This window comes from Vespa crabro, chromosome 14 (assembly GCF_910589235.1).
Source record: "Vespa crabro chromosome 14, iyVesCrab1.2, whole genome shotgun sequence".
In the NCBI taxonomy this organism is placed as follows: domain Eukaryota; kingdom Metazoa; phylum Arthropoda; class Insecta; order Hymenoptera; family Vespidae; genus Vespa; species Vespa crabro.
The window spans coordinates 3,074,351-3,094,142 of record NC_060968.1 but is presented as its reverse complement, the minus strand read 5'-3'; the positions used below and the strand labels follow the sequence as shown (position 1 = coordinate 3,094,142).

Sequence of the window (19,792 nt, the reverse complement as noted above, 5' to 3'; positions counted from 1 at the left end):
GTACAGGTCATTAACACATATCTTTTCGATCTAAAAAATCTGCAGAAGGAAAATGATAGAGAAAGAGAGAGAGAGAGAGAGAGAGAGAGAGAGAGAGAGAGAGAGAAGGAAATCTTTAGAGATCGTTAAACCTCAGATAGTTGGGTGGGTCGAGTAATTGAAGGGAGAAGAAGAAAAATAAAGAAAAGAAAGAGAAAGGTAGGCACGTTCATTTCTCTTTCCTTTTTTCCTTCCTTTCTTTCTTTCTTTCTCTCTCTCTCACTCTCTCTCTCTCTTTCTTTCTCTCTCACACCATCGGTACAAGCTGGGAATCCGTAAAATTGATAAAGTTTCGCGAGAACTTTTATAATACCTCTAGGTTCAGCCTCGAAGAATGTTCAAGTATATACGAGCTGGCAATTTATGTTCCACCGATATAGCAAGTTATACGTTTTCCTAGCCTTTTTCAGGGAGCAAGCTATGAAAAGAGAGAGAGAGAGAGAGAGAGAGAGAGAGAGAGAGAGAGAGAGAGAGAGAGAGAGAGAGAGAAAGAGAAAGAATCTATAGGAAGAAGAACTCGTACGATGGTTACGAAACTGGTCATGGTTGTTTATCACACTCTTCTGAGCATATAACCATCGTAAAATTGTCCTACTATCTGCATTACAAAAGGTTCGAAAAGGGATCGTCGTATTTATACAGAAAAAGAAGAAAAATAAAAAGAAAGAAAGAAAGAAAGGGATAGAGTATGTGTGTGTGTGTGTGTGTGTGTGTGTGTGTGAGAGAGAGAGAGAGAGAGAGAGAGAGATAGAAAGATAGAAAGAAGGAGAATGTTCGGCAGAATGCCTTCACCATAATTCACCTTCTTCTAGTTTTCTTCCTTTTCTCTCTAGTCCCTCCACCTTCGACTTTGCAATTGTAATCAGCGATAACGATTTCTACACCTCGTTTTACTGGCTGCTCCGCGAGAATAATTCGAGAAATGCAAAACGGTTTGGGACGAAGACCTTTTCGTGAGAGAGGCATTTAAGATTAAGTTACTTTTCCTTCCCTTCCATTCTTTCTCTTCGTTATTTCTTTCTCTCTCTCTCTCTCTCTCTCTCTCTCTCTCTCTATCTATCTCTCTCTCTTTCTCTTTCTATCTATCTTTCTTTTTCTTCCTTATTCTTCCTACTTCTATCACTTTCTTTCTTTCGTTCTTTCGTTTTGAATCCTACCGGGAGTCACGTTGTATATCTCGCGATAACGTCGACTCGATAGATAGAGAGCTTTATCCAGAACGATGTTATTCCATGTTGTAATCCTTTTATCGCGTGAAACGAGCCTGTCCCCTCCCCCCACCCCACCCCACCCCACCCCATCCCACTCCACTACACTCCTCGCCTATAATCCTCGCGTTCTTGTTCACTAGCACGTATCACAGAGAAACGAAGATATTTAACGGTGGTTGACAATAATCGCGAAAGAGTCATTATTATTTTGCGTTATTTGATAATAATAATAATAATAATAATAATAATAATAATAAAAGAAAAAAAAAAAAGGAATTAAAATAAAAACGGAAAAGAGAGAAAGAAATAGAGAAGAGGAAAGGCAAATTTTTTAATAAAAAAAAAAAAAAAAAAATAAAAAAAAAACAAAAATAAAGGGATGAAAAGTTTTAACAGAAAAAGAAATTCTTTCATTAAACGATCCCATTTTTGCAAAGAGTACGTCTATCTATTAGAAGTAACGAGCTCAAACATCGGAACCAGTTAATATTCACTAACAACAATTTATAATATAAATAAAATTAGATGATAGTATATATATATATATATATATATATATATATATATATATTTATATTTATACAGGTCGATGAAAGTTTATAGGTATGATCGCCATTAGCCCAAGTCAACGAGCCATGGCGCGGTACTTTCCACTTTTGTTGTTTAACTATCGTTAAATAAATTTACATTGAATGTGAAATATTTTATACGCGAATAAACAAATGTTAAATATTCTTTCCTATCTACGATAAAAAAAAAAAAAAAAAGGAAAAAAAATAAAAAAAGAAAGTTATAATAATAATAATAACAATAATAACTGATATTCCTATCTGGTCGAGTTAATCTTCAAAAAAAAAAAAAAAAAAAAAAAAGCAAAAAAAAAGAGGAAGAAAAAGAAGAACAAAGAAAATAGAAGAGACAAAAGAGAAAGAGAGACAGAGAGAGAGAGAGAGAGAGAGAGAGAGAGAGAGAGAGAGAGAGAGAGAAAAGAAAAAAGAAAAGAAAGAAAGATGAATAAGAAGTCATCGTATTCGTCAGCAGAATTTTTCTACGGCTGACTACCATCACTTTTCTCCCTGATATGCAGGTAGTATAATAACGATCTGGAAATCTCGATTTTACCGAGCCTCTCGAATCGCTACCGTTCTCGTTTTATAGCTCTTTCATATACGTTTATATATATATATATATATATATATATATGTGTGTGTGTGTGTGTGTGTGTATGTGTATGTATGTATATATGTATGTATATAGGCCCCGTGTTCAGGACGTATCGACTTCTCGTAGAGTTGGCCGGAAATATTGCATCCGCACGGGAAAGTTCGAAAGCGTGCTATGCCGAGGGCTTACATTAAAGCGTTACCGCGGATATGGGGCGCAAGTTTCGAGCGTTTGACACGAACGATACGTACGTTCAACGGCCGACACGAAGCGAAGCCTCCTACTCTACCATTTCTACACCCTTCTTCTCTTTCTCTCTATCTATCTTTCTCTTTCTCTCTCGTTTGGCACACGTCGTTCCGAATGCACTCACTTCCCCTTCTCTTCTCTTTTCTCTATCCTCTTTCTCCTCTTTCTTCTCTATCCCATCTCTTCATCCTTGTCCTTCATCCTCCATCTCCTTCTCCTCTTCCTCCTTCTCCTTCTCCTACCCCTACATCTTCCTCCTCATCCTACACCTACTCTTCTTCCTTCTCCACTTTCTATTCTCGCACCACCAACGTGCACGTTCGACGTCGTCTCCTTGTTTTCGCCAGCAACCTCGTAAATCCGTCAGACCCTTTCCTCGAGTTTTCGAAAACGTCGCTGAGAATATGTCGTCCTCGATATAGCTATTCTAGCGAGATCTCTCAAACTTTCAAAACATTCTACGAATCATGACTCTCTTTCTTTCTTTCTTTCTTTCTTTCTTTCTCCCTCTCTCTCTCTCTCTCTCTCTCTCTCTCTCTCTATCTATCTATCTATTTTTGTTTGTTTTCGTTTGTTACGGAAAATCCGCTTTCGTAAATAAAGTTTTTTTTCACCCCCTTCTCCCTCTGCCCTCTCTCTCTCTCTCTCTCTCTCTCTCTCTCTCCTCGAACGGTTGATTTTCTCGATATCCTAAATCGATTTCTAATCTTTTAAGAAACTTCCTATTTATTTCAAATACTTTTCTTTTTTGTTTTTTTTTTTTTTTTTTCTTTATACGACGTTCGAGTTTTCACGAGTAAATGCGAATCGTGAAGGACGTCGACACCGACGACGAGGCGGACCAGGACGAGTAAAAGGTCCTACCTACGATACCTATCGATCGATCTTATCAGACAGATAAGCGAAATAGATTTTCGTGTCGTCGAGTATTCACGAACGTTTACGAAATTAAAGAGAATTTTCTGCTCGTCCGAGTAACACTTTCAAGTAAGTTTCTGATAAACGTACTCCTTTAGTATAAAGCCTCCTCCGGACTCGTTTCTTCTATGCAGCTGGATGCCTCACGATAAGAATTACGTTGGCTCTTACTTTCTCTCTCTCTCTCTCTCTCTCTCTCTCTCTCTCTCTCTCTCTCTCTCTCGTTCGTGTCTTAAAGTTTGTATTTCAAGGAATGGCGAGCCAAACGAATGCCTTGAATTTATTTCAGAGAAGAGAAATCCAACGCTCTGTAAAATGTTACGAGTAGTACCTTGAATTTATGCCGGAATCCTAGCGAATGCTATTTTGGACTAATCAATAAAGCAAAATAAAGGAAAGGATTTCTTTTTTTCTTTTCTCCTTTTTTTTTTTTTTCTTTCCTGTCACTTCCGAGGATTCTTTTGTCACTAAAAAAGGTTATAAAGAAGAAAGAAAGAGAAAAGAGAGAAAAGAGAGAGGGAGAGGGAGAGGGAGAGGGAGGAATAATAAAAAGGAAAAGAAATGAAATGAAATGAAATGAAATTGTTCTTTTCACCTTTGATAGTAAACGATACTTCATTTTGCTAAGAATTAATGAAGGTTCGAAAGGGATGAACTCTTTTTATCCTCTCTCTCTCTCTCTCTCTCTCTCTCTCTATCTCTCTTTCTCATCTTGGAAGATGCTTTTACCGTTTCAGACGTCGATTTTCTCGAATCGACCACTTGAAATTCTGAAATCTTCCTCAACGACGAAAGCGAATTCCTGTTTGAAGATGGCAAATCCAAGGTCCATCTCGATTTGTACGATGGATATTGAATATCCGACCGAACTCAGGGTGAAGTTGATGTGGACGAGGTGGAAAGGGAAAGGGTGGGGAGGGAGGGAGGGAGGGAGGGAGGGAGGTAAAGAAGGAATCGAAAGATTCGTAGAAAACCGTAGTGAAATTTATTTACTCGCATTTTGTCCCCACTCCATCCTCTTGCATTCCTCCCTCCCCTCCCCTCCCACGCCTCGCCGCCATCCCTTTCCCTCCTATTCCCATCTCTACCACCACTTCTTTTTCATCCTTTTCGTTTCAACCATGCAACGATCCATCGTTGTCGTCGTTGTCGTTGTCGTTGTCGTCGTCATCGTCGTCGTCGAGGTCGTCGTCGGTGATAATAATATTCAGCGTTGAATGGAACGGATAGAGAAAATGCAACTGTAGGTTTTGGATTAAGATCGAATTCTCATTTAACTTTACGTTACTTTATATGCTATTCGATTTATCTCTCGTAAGTTCATCCCCTTTATTAGATTTTCACGATCATTTTATTTTCTCTTGTACTTCAATTGCAACTGTTTAACATTAAATCCCGTTCCGATCATTATGACAAAAGGGAAATTGAGAAGAGAACGGGGAAACGAAGAACAAAAAAAGAAAAAAAGAAAAAGAAAAGAGAGAGAGAGAGAGAGAGAGAGAGAAGAAAAAGGTACGGAACGAAAACTTTTCATCGAGTTTCGAGTTATACGAATGATTTTGTTAAAAAAAAAAAAAAGAAAAAAGTATATATATATATATATATATATATTTAAGAAGTTATTCGATTAAAATTAAAAATATATTTTATTTAAAGATAATCTTTAATGTATTCATTGAACTTTCAAAGATTTTTAATGTCCCAGTGTCGGTAGAATAAAGAAAAATCAAGGTAGTACAGAATCTATTTGTTTCCGCATGCGGAATCATACGAAGCCCTTTCGAAGAGATGCTTTCAGTACCTTCGAGACTCACCTGGGACTGATAAACGTTTTCACTTGAGAGACGAGACGCATTGCTATCGCGATAGAACGAACGAACGAACGAACGAACGAACGAACGAACGAACGGAAATTGAAATTTTGACGTAGCTGCACTGATTCAACGCAAGTCCTAGTACCTACGATCGCGTTAGAGTTTGATCGAAACGCTTCGCGTCTTTCGTGATAACTTATTCCGAATGATGCCACTCGTTCATCTTCGTAAGCAGAAAGTATGAAATCGATTTATGGGAACGACGATATCCCAGGGAATTTAGTTCGACGTACGGACGATCGATTTTATTCGAGTTCGTTTTTCTTTTCTTTTTCTTTTCTTTTTTTTTTTTTTTTTTTTTTTTTTTTCTTGATTTATCATTCATACCGTTATAATTTCTTATCCTTCGATCGTGATAATTCTCATTTTTCTTTTGCTTTTGTTTCCTTTATTATTTTCTTCTTTTTCTTTTTTTTTTTTTCTTAATTCTTTAAAACAATCAAGTTTATTTTTCTTCATGATCTCCTCGAAAAATAATTAACGATTATATTCAATAAAGGGTAAAATGAAAACAAAAAAAAAAAAAAAAATAAAAAAAAGGAGAAAAAAGAAAAGAAAAATTGAGCTATAAAACAGTTGATCGTTCGATTAAAAAATAAAAATAAGAAAAGGATTTTTCTAACAGAAAGTAAAAAAGAAAAGAGAAAAAAGGAAAAGAAAATACGTAGACATTTTCGTTAAAGTTATAAAGCGACTGATATTAACAAGTAAGAACTTAATGAAAATAATTAATAACTTTTAAGCTATGTTAGGTTACTTTCGAAGAGAAAGAGAGAGAAAGAAAGAGATAGAAGAGAGAGAGAGAGAGAGAGAGAGAGAGAAAGAGAGAGAACAACGTACTAAAATTCTTAATTTACGTAGTCACGCTCGGTTCTATCTTCGCAAGAGATAAGGGAAAAGTTTTGTAGTACTTACTTTCTTTAAAGGAATAAGTTGCTTTGAAGCCTCTTGAATAACGTGAAGACGTTACACCATCAAATTCAAGTAAAAGCCGTGGTCCATTGCTCATGATTGGCCGTGGTAACGATTCCCCGCAAAACGAATCAATTTTATCCATTTTCCCATCTATGTGAACGTATGCTGCCAACGAATCGACTCTCTTGCAACTGCAATTAAAAGGAAAAAGAGGGAGATATATATATATATATATATTTATATACATATACACACAAACAAACATATATATATATATATATATATATATATGTATGTGTATGAAATCATATGTAAATTTGAAAAAGAAAGAAACAAAATAGTTTCTTTTATTATTTGTCTTCCACCTTTTAATCTATAATTGAATTGAAAAAGAAAAAAAAAAAAACGAAAAGAAAAAAATAAATAAAAGAACAAAAAAGAAAAAATAAAAAACAAAAAAAAAGAAATTAATCGAGAAATACATTCGTGCTTGCAATTATTTGCACTATGATGGATTTCATCTGATTGTTAAAAACATTGTTATTATTATCGAAGATGTACCTAGGTCGTTGTTAAAATACATTTCTAAAGCTACTAACTGGAAATAATACATCATCATGATCGAGAGAGAGAGAGAGAGAGAGTGAGAGAGAGAGATGGGGGGGAGGGGGGGGGGAGGGAAAGCGAGTTCATTAAGGTGAACGCTCGAGTGCTTAACAAAATGACGATAAAGAAGAAAGAGATTCGAAGGAGGAGTCCTCTTATCCCTCTTTCTGCTACACAGTAGTGCTAGTAAATTTTCGTGAAACCGTTGGAATCATTGAACCGACTATAATAAGTACGAATGTTGCGTAGTACCGGTTCGTGCAAAAAGAACGACGCGTAGAAGATCTATAGTCCTTTTCTCTCTATTACGGAATGAGATAGATCGCAAAAAAAAAAAAAGAAAAAAAAAAGAAAAAAAAAAGCAAAAAGAAAAAAAAAAAGGAAAAAAAAAGAAATAAACTAGAAAAAGAGAGAAACCTGAAAGACCGAGGAATCTGGAGGTGATCTTTTTCGTAAAAAAAAAAAAAAAAAAAAAAAAAAAAATACCGGACAAAAAACAAAAGGCGAAAGAAAAAAAAAATAGGAAACATAAAAAAAGTAGTCGAACGAAGGTATCAATGGTAAACATTAAGAAAGATAAATTATTTATATTGATCGTTCGATCGATTTCTCTCTTTGAGTTATATAATAGAGAAGAGTGCGCCGTTGGAAGAACTAGAAAAAAAGTAAAAAAAAAAAAAAAATAAAATAAAAAAGAACTAAAAAGAAAAGAACAATGCTTTCTCTCTCTCTCTCTCTCTCTCTCTCTCGGTCTCTCTCTCACTCTTTCTTCCTTTCCCTTTTTTTCTTACACGACTCACAGATTTTGTTTTCATTCATACGAATTCATAAGTGTAGCTAGAAACTTGCATAGAAATGGTGAACGGTGTAAATGTGGTTACCTTGAAAGAATAAAGAAATAGAGATATAAAGAGAAAGGGGAAAGATAAAGAAGAGACATGAATTTTAAAACTGGTCGTTCGATATCTCACCAAATCCTTTCGTCACACGCGTTGCTTCACATCGTTCGTTCTTTCGTTCATTCATTCGTTCATTCGTTCGTTCATTCGTTCAACAGTTATACTACACGCTCAGGCGAAAAATATGCTATGCGAAAAACTTTTCATTTCCTTGACAAAAGAAGCACCACCCGTGGGATTGCAAGGCATTTCCATTCGCGAATGATTTCACGTCCCGTTAGAGGAACCAGAAATCAGACTGCTGCTTCTGCATTTTACTACTAGATTGGTACAAACGTAACACGGATATATATATATATATATATATATATATATATATATATATATATTCACCTAAGTACCAAGCCTCGCGCATTTTCCAATTTTATATTCAACAGTCGTCACACGACGATGCTAACTTCGTTGGATAACACAAGGAGATATACTATACGCAATATTCTGGACTACTCTTTATCCGGAACATTGGCTTTTTTCTTATATACTAACAAGCTACTCGACTTCACATTTAAAAATTTTTCATCAAAATGTATATATGTACGTACGTACGAAAGGTAGAATGAAAGAAAATATGTAATTCAAACGGCATAATAATTTCAATGGAACTATTAGAGAAAATATAATTAAAGTTGCAATGATAATAATAATAAAACTAATAATAATAATAATAATAATAATAATAATAATAATAATAATAATAATAATAATAATAATGAAAATAAGAGGAGGAAAGACCGATAATAAATAAAAGGGCCCTTTAGTAAAATATTATCAAGCACGTAAAACGACTTAGGAAAATAATTAACGTCGATGGAAAATGCGAAAAGGCTTTGCCAACGACAGTTACTATTACGTTGAACGTTTAACATTGGCTAATTTACAGGAAAATTATAAATTCCAACTGGTTGGATGAAGTTGGTCTCGTCTTGACTGAAGAAGGATATGAGAGATGGACATTTAATGAAAGAGGAAAAATATAATCGGCCTGTATTCGTTTCAACGAATCATTAAATTAAGATTTGAGGATTTCAATTCTACCAAAAGACTTTGCAGATTTTTGATATAGTACTGTAAGCTAAGAAAAGAGAGAGAGAGAGAGAGAGAGAGAGAGAGAGAGAGAAAGAAAGAGATAAAGATAGATAGATAGAGTCCTTATGTCAGTGTTCATGGATGGATGAATACGAACGTACATGCCATACGTTCGTCTACGTTAGGGAAAAGGAAAAGAAAATTTCGAGCAATCCACTCGTATGATTCGAAGGAAACTGGGCAGGGAAATCAAATGTCGAACTGAGTTACTCTTTGGCCATTCAGAAAAATTCTCTCCCTCTCCATTCTCTCTCTCTCTCTCTCTCTCTCTCTCTCTCTCTCTCTCTCTCTCTCTCTCTCTTTCTTCGATTTTGAATGCACGGAATGAGAAGAAGAAAACGCTTACGTGCGAAAGAGAAAGATGAAGAGAGAGAGAGAGAGAGAGAGGGAGAGAGAACAAAGAGAATTTTTCTTTAAAGAAAACTTTTTCTTAGCATATGCTGCTGACCTAACAGTTTAACCTCCGTGCTAAGGTTTCTTAATTGGTTTGAAGGGGATGGGGTGGTTATGAGCTAAGGAAGATAGAAACGCTTTTCTCATCAGCAAATGGTAAAAAAGTTCTGAAAGTAAACTTTATTTAAAACGCATTTCATTCGTTAAAAGAGAGAAAGAGAGAGAGAGAGAGAGAGAGAGAGAGAGAGAGAGAGAGAAAGTAAGAGAAAGAACGAAATGAGTTAATTTCGATTGGACGAATGATTTTTGTGATTATTGGTGAAAGGAAAAAAAGAAAAAAAGTAAAGAAAATAAAAAGAGAATTTCGTCGATCTTTCTTTATCTTTCTCTTGCCGTTTTGATTCCACTTTGTGTGTGAAGAGTCGCATGGATATCGATTCGTCGTGAAACTTTTATCATAGACAGATATACGGGTTAAATCCACTTTCTTTTTCTCCTTTTACAAACTATTTCGGTATATATATATCTATGTATAGTTCGACGTATCTTTATAAATATAAATCGAATAACGAATGAACGTGGATAAATATACGTCGGGACGATTCTTTAAAAGATAAAGGAGACGGTAAGAAAGATATTTTTTTATCGTGAAACTTTTTTTTGGAGGATCGAAGTGAATGATGAAAAACTATGGCTTATAAAAAGAAAAAAGAAAAAGAGAGTGTAAAAAAAGAGAGAGAGAGCGAAGGATCGTAAAAATATTCGAACATTTCAATTTTATCGAAAAAATCTTATTGGCTTGAGACATTTAATTTCATTTTTACGATTTTTCTAATAAAAAACTTTTCGAAAGATATACAGATAATCTCTTATAATAATGATGATTCGATGAGAAAAGAGATTAGTAAAAACGTTTTATCGATAGGTAAATTCTTTTGAGAAGGGAGAGAGAGAGAGAGAGAGAGAGAGGTGGATTAGAAGCATATAGAGTAATACGATTGTTGATTCCCCCATAGGAAACATACATTTGGTGGGACTCGTTGGACGAGTTCTTGATTGGAATGCACGGGAATACTAAATACCAACTGCGAAAGAGAGATAGATAGAGACAAAGATAGAAATAGACAAGGCAGAACGAAAGAGAGAGACAGAGAGAGAGAGAGAGAGAGAGAGAGAAAGAGAGAGAGAGAGAGTACTGGATAGAGAAGTGGGTGGAGAAAGCTAGGGGAAGCATTGATTAAAGAGCACTAAACGTCAGCCAGGTGGAAGATAAACGAGAGGATGACCCACAACCATAGTGAGTACGTACGTACCGTACGTACCGTACGTACGTACGTTGCTTTATGCTTATCCCCTAGTCTCCCCCTCCCACCCCTTGAATTCTTCGAATACCATACCTAGACAATTTCGATTTGTCGTTCTTGTTCTCCCTTCTCCTATCTTCATATAAAAAAGAAAAAGAAAAAAAGAATCCTTTTCCTTATTCTTCTCGACTTATATTCTCTCATGGGAACTTTCGAAAAATTCCTAAAGGATATGCCAATATATATATATATATATATATAGAGAGAGAGAGAGAGAGAGAGAGAGAGAGAGAAAGAATTGAAATCTCTTTCAAATAGAATTTTATGAAATCGATTATACCCTTCCGAGTAATATTTTTAACTTTCTTTCTTTCTTTCGTTCGATGTGATATTCGTAAGAAGAATAAAATCAACAAAGAAAAATTTATTTCTTGGCATTTTTTTGATTCTTCTTTTCTTTTCTTTTATCTTCTTTTTTTTTCGTTCTCTCTCTCTCTCTCTCTCTCTCTCTTTCTCCTTTTCTCTCTCTTCTTTATCCTTTGATTCTCTCGCGAACAAATGGAGAAGCGTGGCGTAACAATCGATCGATCGATTTTTACGATTCCGAGCAACGGAGAAAAATCTTATGATCGTGGTAAAGCAATTTAAATTTTATAGTTTACGCGTGTCGTAAATCGAATTGTAACATCTCAACATAGATAGATATATCTAAGCAAGTATGACATATATATATATACACATAAAGAATTTTATATATTTGTTCGGAATTATATGATAGAGATAGTAAGCAGCTATTAACTTTGTCAAGACTTTCCTTTTTCTTTTTTTTTTTTTTTTTCCTTCATCTATACGTTCACATTCACGCGAAGAATAAATAATTTCTCTTTATCCTTGAAGGAATTTTTAATCCTTATTACGACTTTGATTGGGCAGAGATTAGATCGAGGATTTAATTCGAATTAGAAGAAAAATTAAGAAACGAATTCGTTCGGAAACGAATAAAGATCGCGATCATTTTATCTCGTGATCAAACGTGATACATGGCTCCATGTCTAGTTAAAGTATGTATGTAGGTACCTACATACATATCGAGAGTACCGCGACGACTGCATTTGCTAAATTGCTTCGTTCGGCAATCGGTCTATCCTTGTCACTTACTGAGAAGATACGAGAACGAAATTCACGGCTTTGATGAACTGACCGAGGCAAACGTTACATCGGTTGTAACTTCGATTAAATCCGACATGACCAAGGGAGTTTCTAATTAATTGGAAAGGAAGAAAGAAGGAAAAGAAAGAAACAAAAAAAAAAAAAGAAAGAAAGAGAAAAAAGACAAAGATAGAACGTAATCCCTTCGAATCATTTCTAAATTTCTTACACGTAAACGTTTATCTATTTTCAATTGATTAATCTATGATAATGAATGAATTGATATTGCTTAAATCTGTACATTGGCGAATACAATAAGAAATAGAAAATGAAATAAAAAATTTCGATTTAATCCGAGATATTGAAGCTCGATATACGTTTATATAAGTTTTCGAAAAGGAAACATAATTCTCGAACGAACATTCGCGTTAGATAATCGGATACTGAGTTTTTGGAATTGCACCCGCGGCTATTATTTCAATCGACAAAACGTAAAATATAATTCTTTTTGTCTTTTCTTTCTTTCTTTCCTTTTTTCTTTTCTCCCCTTTTTCTTTTTTCTTTTTCTCTTTTTTAACGAGAATAAAATCGAAATCTCTAATACATGACGTTTCGACGAGACTAGTACGTGTGTGTTGGGATGAAAGTGCACGGTAACGATGCGGTTTTTACGTGCGGAAACGTGACGTAGCCATCCAACTCGAAAGCTAACGCCCGAAAATCGATCGAAGGGACACAACAAGGGACACGAAGGGATAACAGAGACCAACCTGGACTTGTTGTCGATCGATCTTTCTCTCTCTCTCTCTCTCTCTCTCTCTCTCTCTCTCTCTCTCTCTCTCTTTCATGTGCACGCACGCATGCACAGACAGATGCACACACAGATGCACACATACTATATTATATATATATATATATATGTATCTACGAGTCTGAAATTCGGGGATGCTACTCGATGCACTTTACTGAAATTGTATTTGACGGCACATCAAACGCGTACGGTTGTTCTCCTCTTTCGATAGTTCTACCACGTTACTTTCTATATCTATCTCTATCTCTTTCTCTCTCATTCTCTCTTTCTCTCGCTCTCTTTGTTCTACTTTTCCGAACTAACACGTTGGACTCCTTGTTAGATCTAACGAGAGAGAGAGAGAGAGAGAAAGAGAGAGAGAAAGGACTTTTCGAATCTTGGAATTTGTTGATATAGAAAAATGTCAATTCGAGTAACGTGATCATTGATAATAAAGAAATGAAAAATAAATTCCACTTACTCGTCTGTGTCGCCAGGTGTATCATAAAGATTAAAGTCTTGAAATATCACTTGGACACGTTCCTTTCCTCTTCCTTGAAAATCGTACCTACAATGAGTCCTTGATGGATAAGGATTGGGATATCCTGGCGATGTAACTACTCCAGTTTTTGTCAAGTCACTGTTGAACACCACGTCGCAGGATGATGCTATAACAAGAAGAAGAAGAAGAAGAGGAAGCATAAGAAGAAGAAGAAGAAAAAAAGAAGACAATGTCAATAGATATCATTAATTAATAGAATGTGAAATTGATTTGAAGGGGGAAATCGATTGACGATAGGGGATGAAATCGTTGAGAAAATTTCTGATACCCTGTATTATTTATAAACAAGCTATATCGTATTAATCAATGAATTTATCGCTTTCTTTGGAGTTTCATGAGCTAATGGCTTTTATAGATCGGATATGTGATATTGATTTTCTGTTGAGTCCACAGAATGTACGATATTACAAAGTAATAATTCATAAAATGATAAAAAAAAAGGGATGTTAGAAAAGAAGAAAAAAAAAGGGGGCGAATTGAAATGTAAAAAATAAAATTAAAAAAATATATAGATATATACGATAATAATAATAAGAAAAAGAAGAAGAAATAAAAAAGAGAAAGTAAATAATAACGAACGAAAGTGTGTTTTTCATTTCTTACGATCTATTGCTTGACTGGTTTAATAGGAAAAAAAATAAAAAAATATATATATATATATATATATGTATATATACATGAAAACGAATAAAAGGTGAAAAATAAAAAGAAATAAAAAAATAAAAGATCTACAAATACGTCTTGGTTGGATCATGTATATATTTACGTGTACATGGTATATACATACGTAAGTTTATACGTTCTTCGAAAGTATTTTCTTTACAAAAAAAAAAAAAAAATGTCGCAAACTCCAAGGAGATAAGCAGCCGCACCTATTTGCAGAGTTGTAAGTCTGACAACGTAAACCAGGGAGAAGACCGCGGTGGCGCCTCGCGGATCACTCGGATATTTCGAGTACAAGTATGCACTATACTTTCTAAATATTTTTAGAAAAGTCGTAGAGAGAGTGAGAGAGAGAGAGAGAGAGTAAGAGAAACTGGTAAAAGAGGTTCTAAAACTTTTCAAACTATCCAAGTCGTTGGCGTATCTCTCGATGTTCGCTTTTCACTTCTCGAGTATCTTGTATCTATGATCTTTTTACTTCAATGATTTTACGTATCATACATATACATACATATACATATGTATATATATATATAAAATCTTGAGGTGTACGATAATTTCAAAATATAAAAAAAAAAAACAAAAAGAAAAAAGAATAAAAAAAATATAGACAAAAAAGAAAAAGTAAAACGAAAAGATAATGGAAAAACAATAGAAATAAAAATTCAAATGGTATTTCTGATATAAATAATATGAATGATGTAAATACTATAGAAAATACTGTATAAATAAGTATTGTAATGATAACAAAAAAAAAAACAAAAAAAAAAAAAAAACCAAAACAGAAAACAAAACAAAAGAAAAGAAATCAAAAAAAGAAGAAAAAAAGAAAAATAAAATGTTACATAGTCCTGATTGTAACTAGGAACTTCGGAATAATACTTGACACCGATAAGTTTCACGCTTTGACCTTATAATATCAGACCCACATGATTTCCCAGCCGGTATGAGAGAAGTGATAGAGCGAAGGAGATGGAGGGGTTAAAATTCGATTGAACTGTCATTTGGCGAGGGTCACGGATGCTCCATTTCAGGGCACAAAACCGCCAATATCGGAAAGGTGAATGGTTCTTATCGAATTTCTAGAAAATGACGTAATATCGTGCCGGCGAACGGAAACGGAACTAGCCGTCTTTCTTCTCCTTTTTTTCAAACAAAATAAATTCGTATCTTTCCTTTCCTCTTATGTCTATCCAAATTGTAAGTTCCTTTTTTTATTTTTATTGCATAAAAGTTATACATATATATATATATATATATATATATATATATATATATATATATTAGTTTGGAAACTATGAAACGGGCGTCGAATGAAAATAAAAACTAAACAAAAACGCCCGTTTCATAGTTTCCAACCTAATATATATATAGAGACTTTTGTTTTATTTATTTTATTGTAGAAAAAAAGAAGAAAAAAAGAAAACAAAAAAAAAAAAGAAGAATATATATATATATATATATATATTTCATACGTTTTAATTATTAAATGTTGAAGATATTAAAAAAGAAAGGAAAGAAAAGGAAAAAGAAAAAAAAAAGAAAAAAAGAAAAAGAAATTTTATAATTTATGAAAATTAAACTATTAAATTACTTGATACACGTTACGTGTATCAAAAGGGTGACGAAAGCAATCCCAGAAGAGATATGATATAAATTTAATATGATAGAAGCTGAAAAGATATAACATTGGAATGGGCCGAGGCATACGAAGTCATGAATCTTGTATGAGTGTTTGGAGCGAGAGTTTTACAAGCGACTTCTTATCTCGAGAACTCTGCGACGCTATCGGCATATTGAGAATATTGTTTGCTCGTCTCTCTCTCTCTCTCTCTCTCTCTCTCTCTCTCTCTTTCTCTCTTTCTCTCTTTTACAAAAGCATTGGTAGATCTCTGCGGAAAAGAAACTAGAAACTGATTTCTCTCTCTCTTTCTCTCTCTCTCTCTCTCTTTTTTCGCTTTTTATCTTTCTCTTTTTCTCTCTCTCTCTCTCTTTCTCTCTCTATGTCTCTTTTTTCCTCTATCTCTCTGTTGACCACTTTTGGTTGCATTCAAAGAACGTCGTTGAGAATGTAGGAAATACCTTGTTAAAAAGAATCTTGTAAATGCCAAGAAAATGTTTGCCTTCTGTTTCTATGAAACTTTCGTAACAACGTTCGTATATTTAATTTTTCGTTGTTTCCTTTTCTTCTTTCTTTTTTTTTTTTTTCTTTTTTTTGTTCCTTTTCTCTTTCTCCTTTATTTTTTTTTTCACCCCGTTCCATTTTGACATCAAATTTTAGTAAAAAGTCATACGATAAAATAATTTTGACGTTGTCATAATTGTTTCGATCAATTATAAATCATCGTATTGTTCTTTTCTTCCTTTTTCTTCTTCCCATTTTTCTTTCTCTTTTTCTCTTCTCCGTCTCGTTATTTCCTTATTCTTCTCTTTTTCTCTTCGTGTACAATGCAAATTATCTCGAAGGGAAGAAATTTCCATATTTCGATATTAACACATTTTAGAAAGCTAGACAGTTTTACTTCGCTAAGTCGCGTACTATTCTTGAACGTTTATTGCTCAGTACCGCCGCAAGGTTTCTTCTATTTAAATATGCGAAACAACAGAATAAGGACTACGTTGTTTTCTCACGGCTAAAGATTTTGATATAACATATGTAAGTTTATGTTAACGTTACGTTTAAGCTAAAAGAGACTTTTAAATGAAGATAGAAACATTTTATCGATTATTAATGTTATATCTCTTATCTAAAAGTCTATCGTATGTTCAATAGTAATTATTTTTGTGCTTTCAAAAAAGAAAAAGAAAGAAAAAAAGAAAAAGAAAAGAAAAGAATAAATAAAAAAAGAAAAGAAAAGAAGGAAAGAAGAAAGAAGATAACAAAAATAAATTTATTCGTAGGAAAGAATATATACAATACAATCCAAAAAAGAAAAAAAAAAAAAGGAAAAGAAAAAAAGAAAAAAAAAAAGAAAAAATATGTATAAGCGAAGAAACGATTTTTATTCATAGCGATTTGCATACTCTGAAAATATAATGTGTGCTTCGTTTTCATGACGTTCGATGTTACCCCCATATGAAAACCAGGAAACTTCCGTTCGAATTTTAATATGAGATAGAATATGTCATGTCAGCAATACGCGAGATCCATTTTCCATTTTCGATATTATTATTATTACAATGTAAATATAGTGCCAGAGAATATTTCATGAAAAGAAATCAAGAATATTAATGGAGAACATATATATATATATATATATACATTTTTGTTTTATTTATTTTATTGTAGAAAAAAAGAGGAGGAACAGAAAAAAAGAAAAAAGGAAAATATTTTTTTTCGCGACTTCGAAATATATTATATTATTAAAGTGCTATTTGAAGTTGACCTTTTATCTTTCATAACTTCTCTCTCTCTCTCTCTCTCTCTCGTTCGATAACGTAGAGAAATTAAATATTAGTCACGCAACGTAAATGTTCCGAGTCATTGTCGAAGTTACGTAGATATAATAGATATAGTTAAAGTTACGGTGACATACGAGAACGAAACTTGTTCTGGCCTTTAATAAACCTTGTCTAGTTTCTATGAAATTTTCCTAGAAGGAAATTAACGAGATATTATATATATATATATATATGTGTGTGTGTGTGTGTGTGTGTGTGTGTGTGTAGATAAATTTTGATTTTAATAAAATCACATAGAAAAAGAAAAAAGAAAGAGAAATATGATCATTTACGAAATAATGTTTATTTGAAATTCATGTGATAACGATGTTAGATGTAAATAGATATTAAATATATTCCTTTGTCATTCTTTGAAATCTATAAACGGATTGGTTGGCCGTTCTCAGGTATTATCGACTTTTGAACGTCATTTATAAGGAAAATGAAATAATGGAGAAAGGTAGAAAAGAAGATATGCAGAAAAAGAAAAAGGAAGAGAGAAAAAGAGAGAATGAGAGAGAGAGAGAGAGAGAGAGAAGGAGAGAGAGAGAGAGAAGATGGCAAACGTTTTAATTTGCATTCATGAGCCATCCTCTCTCACTCTTTCTCTAAAAATTCTTAAAGCCAGCAAGTATTCCAAGTACGTCTGTGGTTATATCCAAGGGGAACGAATTCACTTATGGTGATCAATTCCTATGTTTCCGAGAGAATACGATGCGATCGTGAAGCCTGAGAGAGAAAAAGAGAAAAAGAGAAAGAGACAGAGAAAGAAAGAGAGAGAGAGAGAGAGAGAGAGAGAGAGATCAACTATGAAATTGTTCGTGAAAAGAAAAGAGGTAAAAAGAAAGAAGATAAAAAGAGAAAAAAAAAGAAAAAGGAAAAAGAGAAAGAGAAAGTATTGGTCGAACGCGTACGAACGAAATCGTATTTCGGTCTTCGATATATCACGACTGTAGAGGACCACTGAGACACGTCTTTCAATTAAAATTATTCATATAATTCGAAGAAGTGGGAGGGGGAGGGAGGAGGGGACTTGAAAAAGAGGTTTAATTAAAAATGAAATTATTCGTGAATAAAGTAAACACCGTACGGTGTGCCTTGCCTTATTACTCCCTACTTTTTCTGACCTTTCCTCTTATCTCCCTCCCTCTCCCCCCCCCCTCCTACTCCTCCTCCTCCTCCTCCTCCTTTCTTCTTTCATTCTTACTCTTTATTCGACAAATACAGTCGCGGGTTTAATAATAATAAAAAGAAGAAGAAGAAAAAAATAAAAAGAAAGAAAGAAAGAAAAAAAAAAAAAAGGAAAAAGAAAAAATAAAAGAAGAAAAGAAAAGGAAAGAATCATTTTACTTCTTTTATCAAAGAGAAAAGATATTTTATATTTCAACTATCACCTAAGCTATTATTTTCTAACGTTGAATATACCAAAGTGGAAGGAAACTTTCTAAAGCTTGCAAACGAATTTCCCATGGCGTTGAATTCCCAAAGTACTCGATTCTCCATCTCTCTCTCTCTCTCTCTCTCTCTCTCTCTCTTCGAATTTTAAGAAAACATAATAATAAAAATCAGAGTATTTCAATAGCTTTTATAATATTTCAAATATAAAGTAAATATATATTTGTCTACAAAGACATATATATGATTATATATTTGACTACAAACACATATATATATATATATATATATATATATATATATATATATCGTATTGCTGAAATCAAGTAATGCTCGAAAGCTTGTCAGAATAGTTTTAAGCTATGCGCACGTGTTACCGAACGAATCCATTTGGAATCCGTATCCCAGCGGTCACTATGGTTCTCGAACAAAGGTAGAACGTGTTCGCGTAGTGAGGATCGCACGCGAGGTGTTAGCTAAAGCGTTAGGATTGAAAGCTGGTTACAAAACCGTCGACAATACCCACGTTCCCACAATTGCGGATTTCCTAATTAAGCGGCACATTTAGCTGGGGACAACCGAGTCAGCAGGAGCCCGCCATTGCGCCAACCAATGCCGCGACGCCGTCGTCCTTGTCCTCATCCTCGTCCTCATCCTCGTCGTAGTCGAGCCAACGGTATTAATAATTTACCGACAAACTTTGCCCGAAATTAATTTGAACGCCATTTGCGGTCTTGCATCTTGGCGGTAAGTCCTGTCTCAACTCCGTAGATTTAAGCAACCTCATTCCTTACCTTTCCTTCCTCTTCTCTCCTTTTACCCTATACTCCCCTTCCCCTACTCCACCCACCCACCTCCCCCCACCCACCTCCCCCCACCCACCTCCCCCCACCTCCTCCTTTCTCTTTAATACATTCACATCAACCATATCTATAAGCTTGCTCAGCAAAATTCGTTGACCATTTTCGAAATATCCAATGTGGACTTTCTATCTGTCTCTCTCTCTCTCTCTCTCTCTCTCTCTCTCTCTCTCTCTCTCTCTCTTTCTATATATTTCTAGTTCAATATACCGTA

The 19,792-nt window shown here is 34.2% G+C and overlaps 1 protein-coding gene across 2 annotated transcripts in view; it reads right to left on the bottom strand.

Moving 5' to 3' along the window:
• LOC124429092 (suppressor of lurcher protein 1) overlaps nt 1-19,792 on the bottom strand; it is a 348,287-nt gene that overhangs the window by 26,099 nt on the left and 302,396 nt on the right. For both annotated transcript variants that reach the window (XM_046973920.1, XM_046973919.1), the window contains exons 10-11: nt 13,139-13,325; nt 6,371-6,561 (exon numbers count right to left, since the gene is read on the bottom strand). In XM_046973920.1, coding sequence (XP_046829876.1) covers nt 6,371-6,561; nt 13,139-13,325 — 378 coding nt within the window. The remainder of the gene's footprint in view (nt 1-6,370; nt 6,562-13,138; nt 13,326-19,792) is intronic.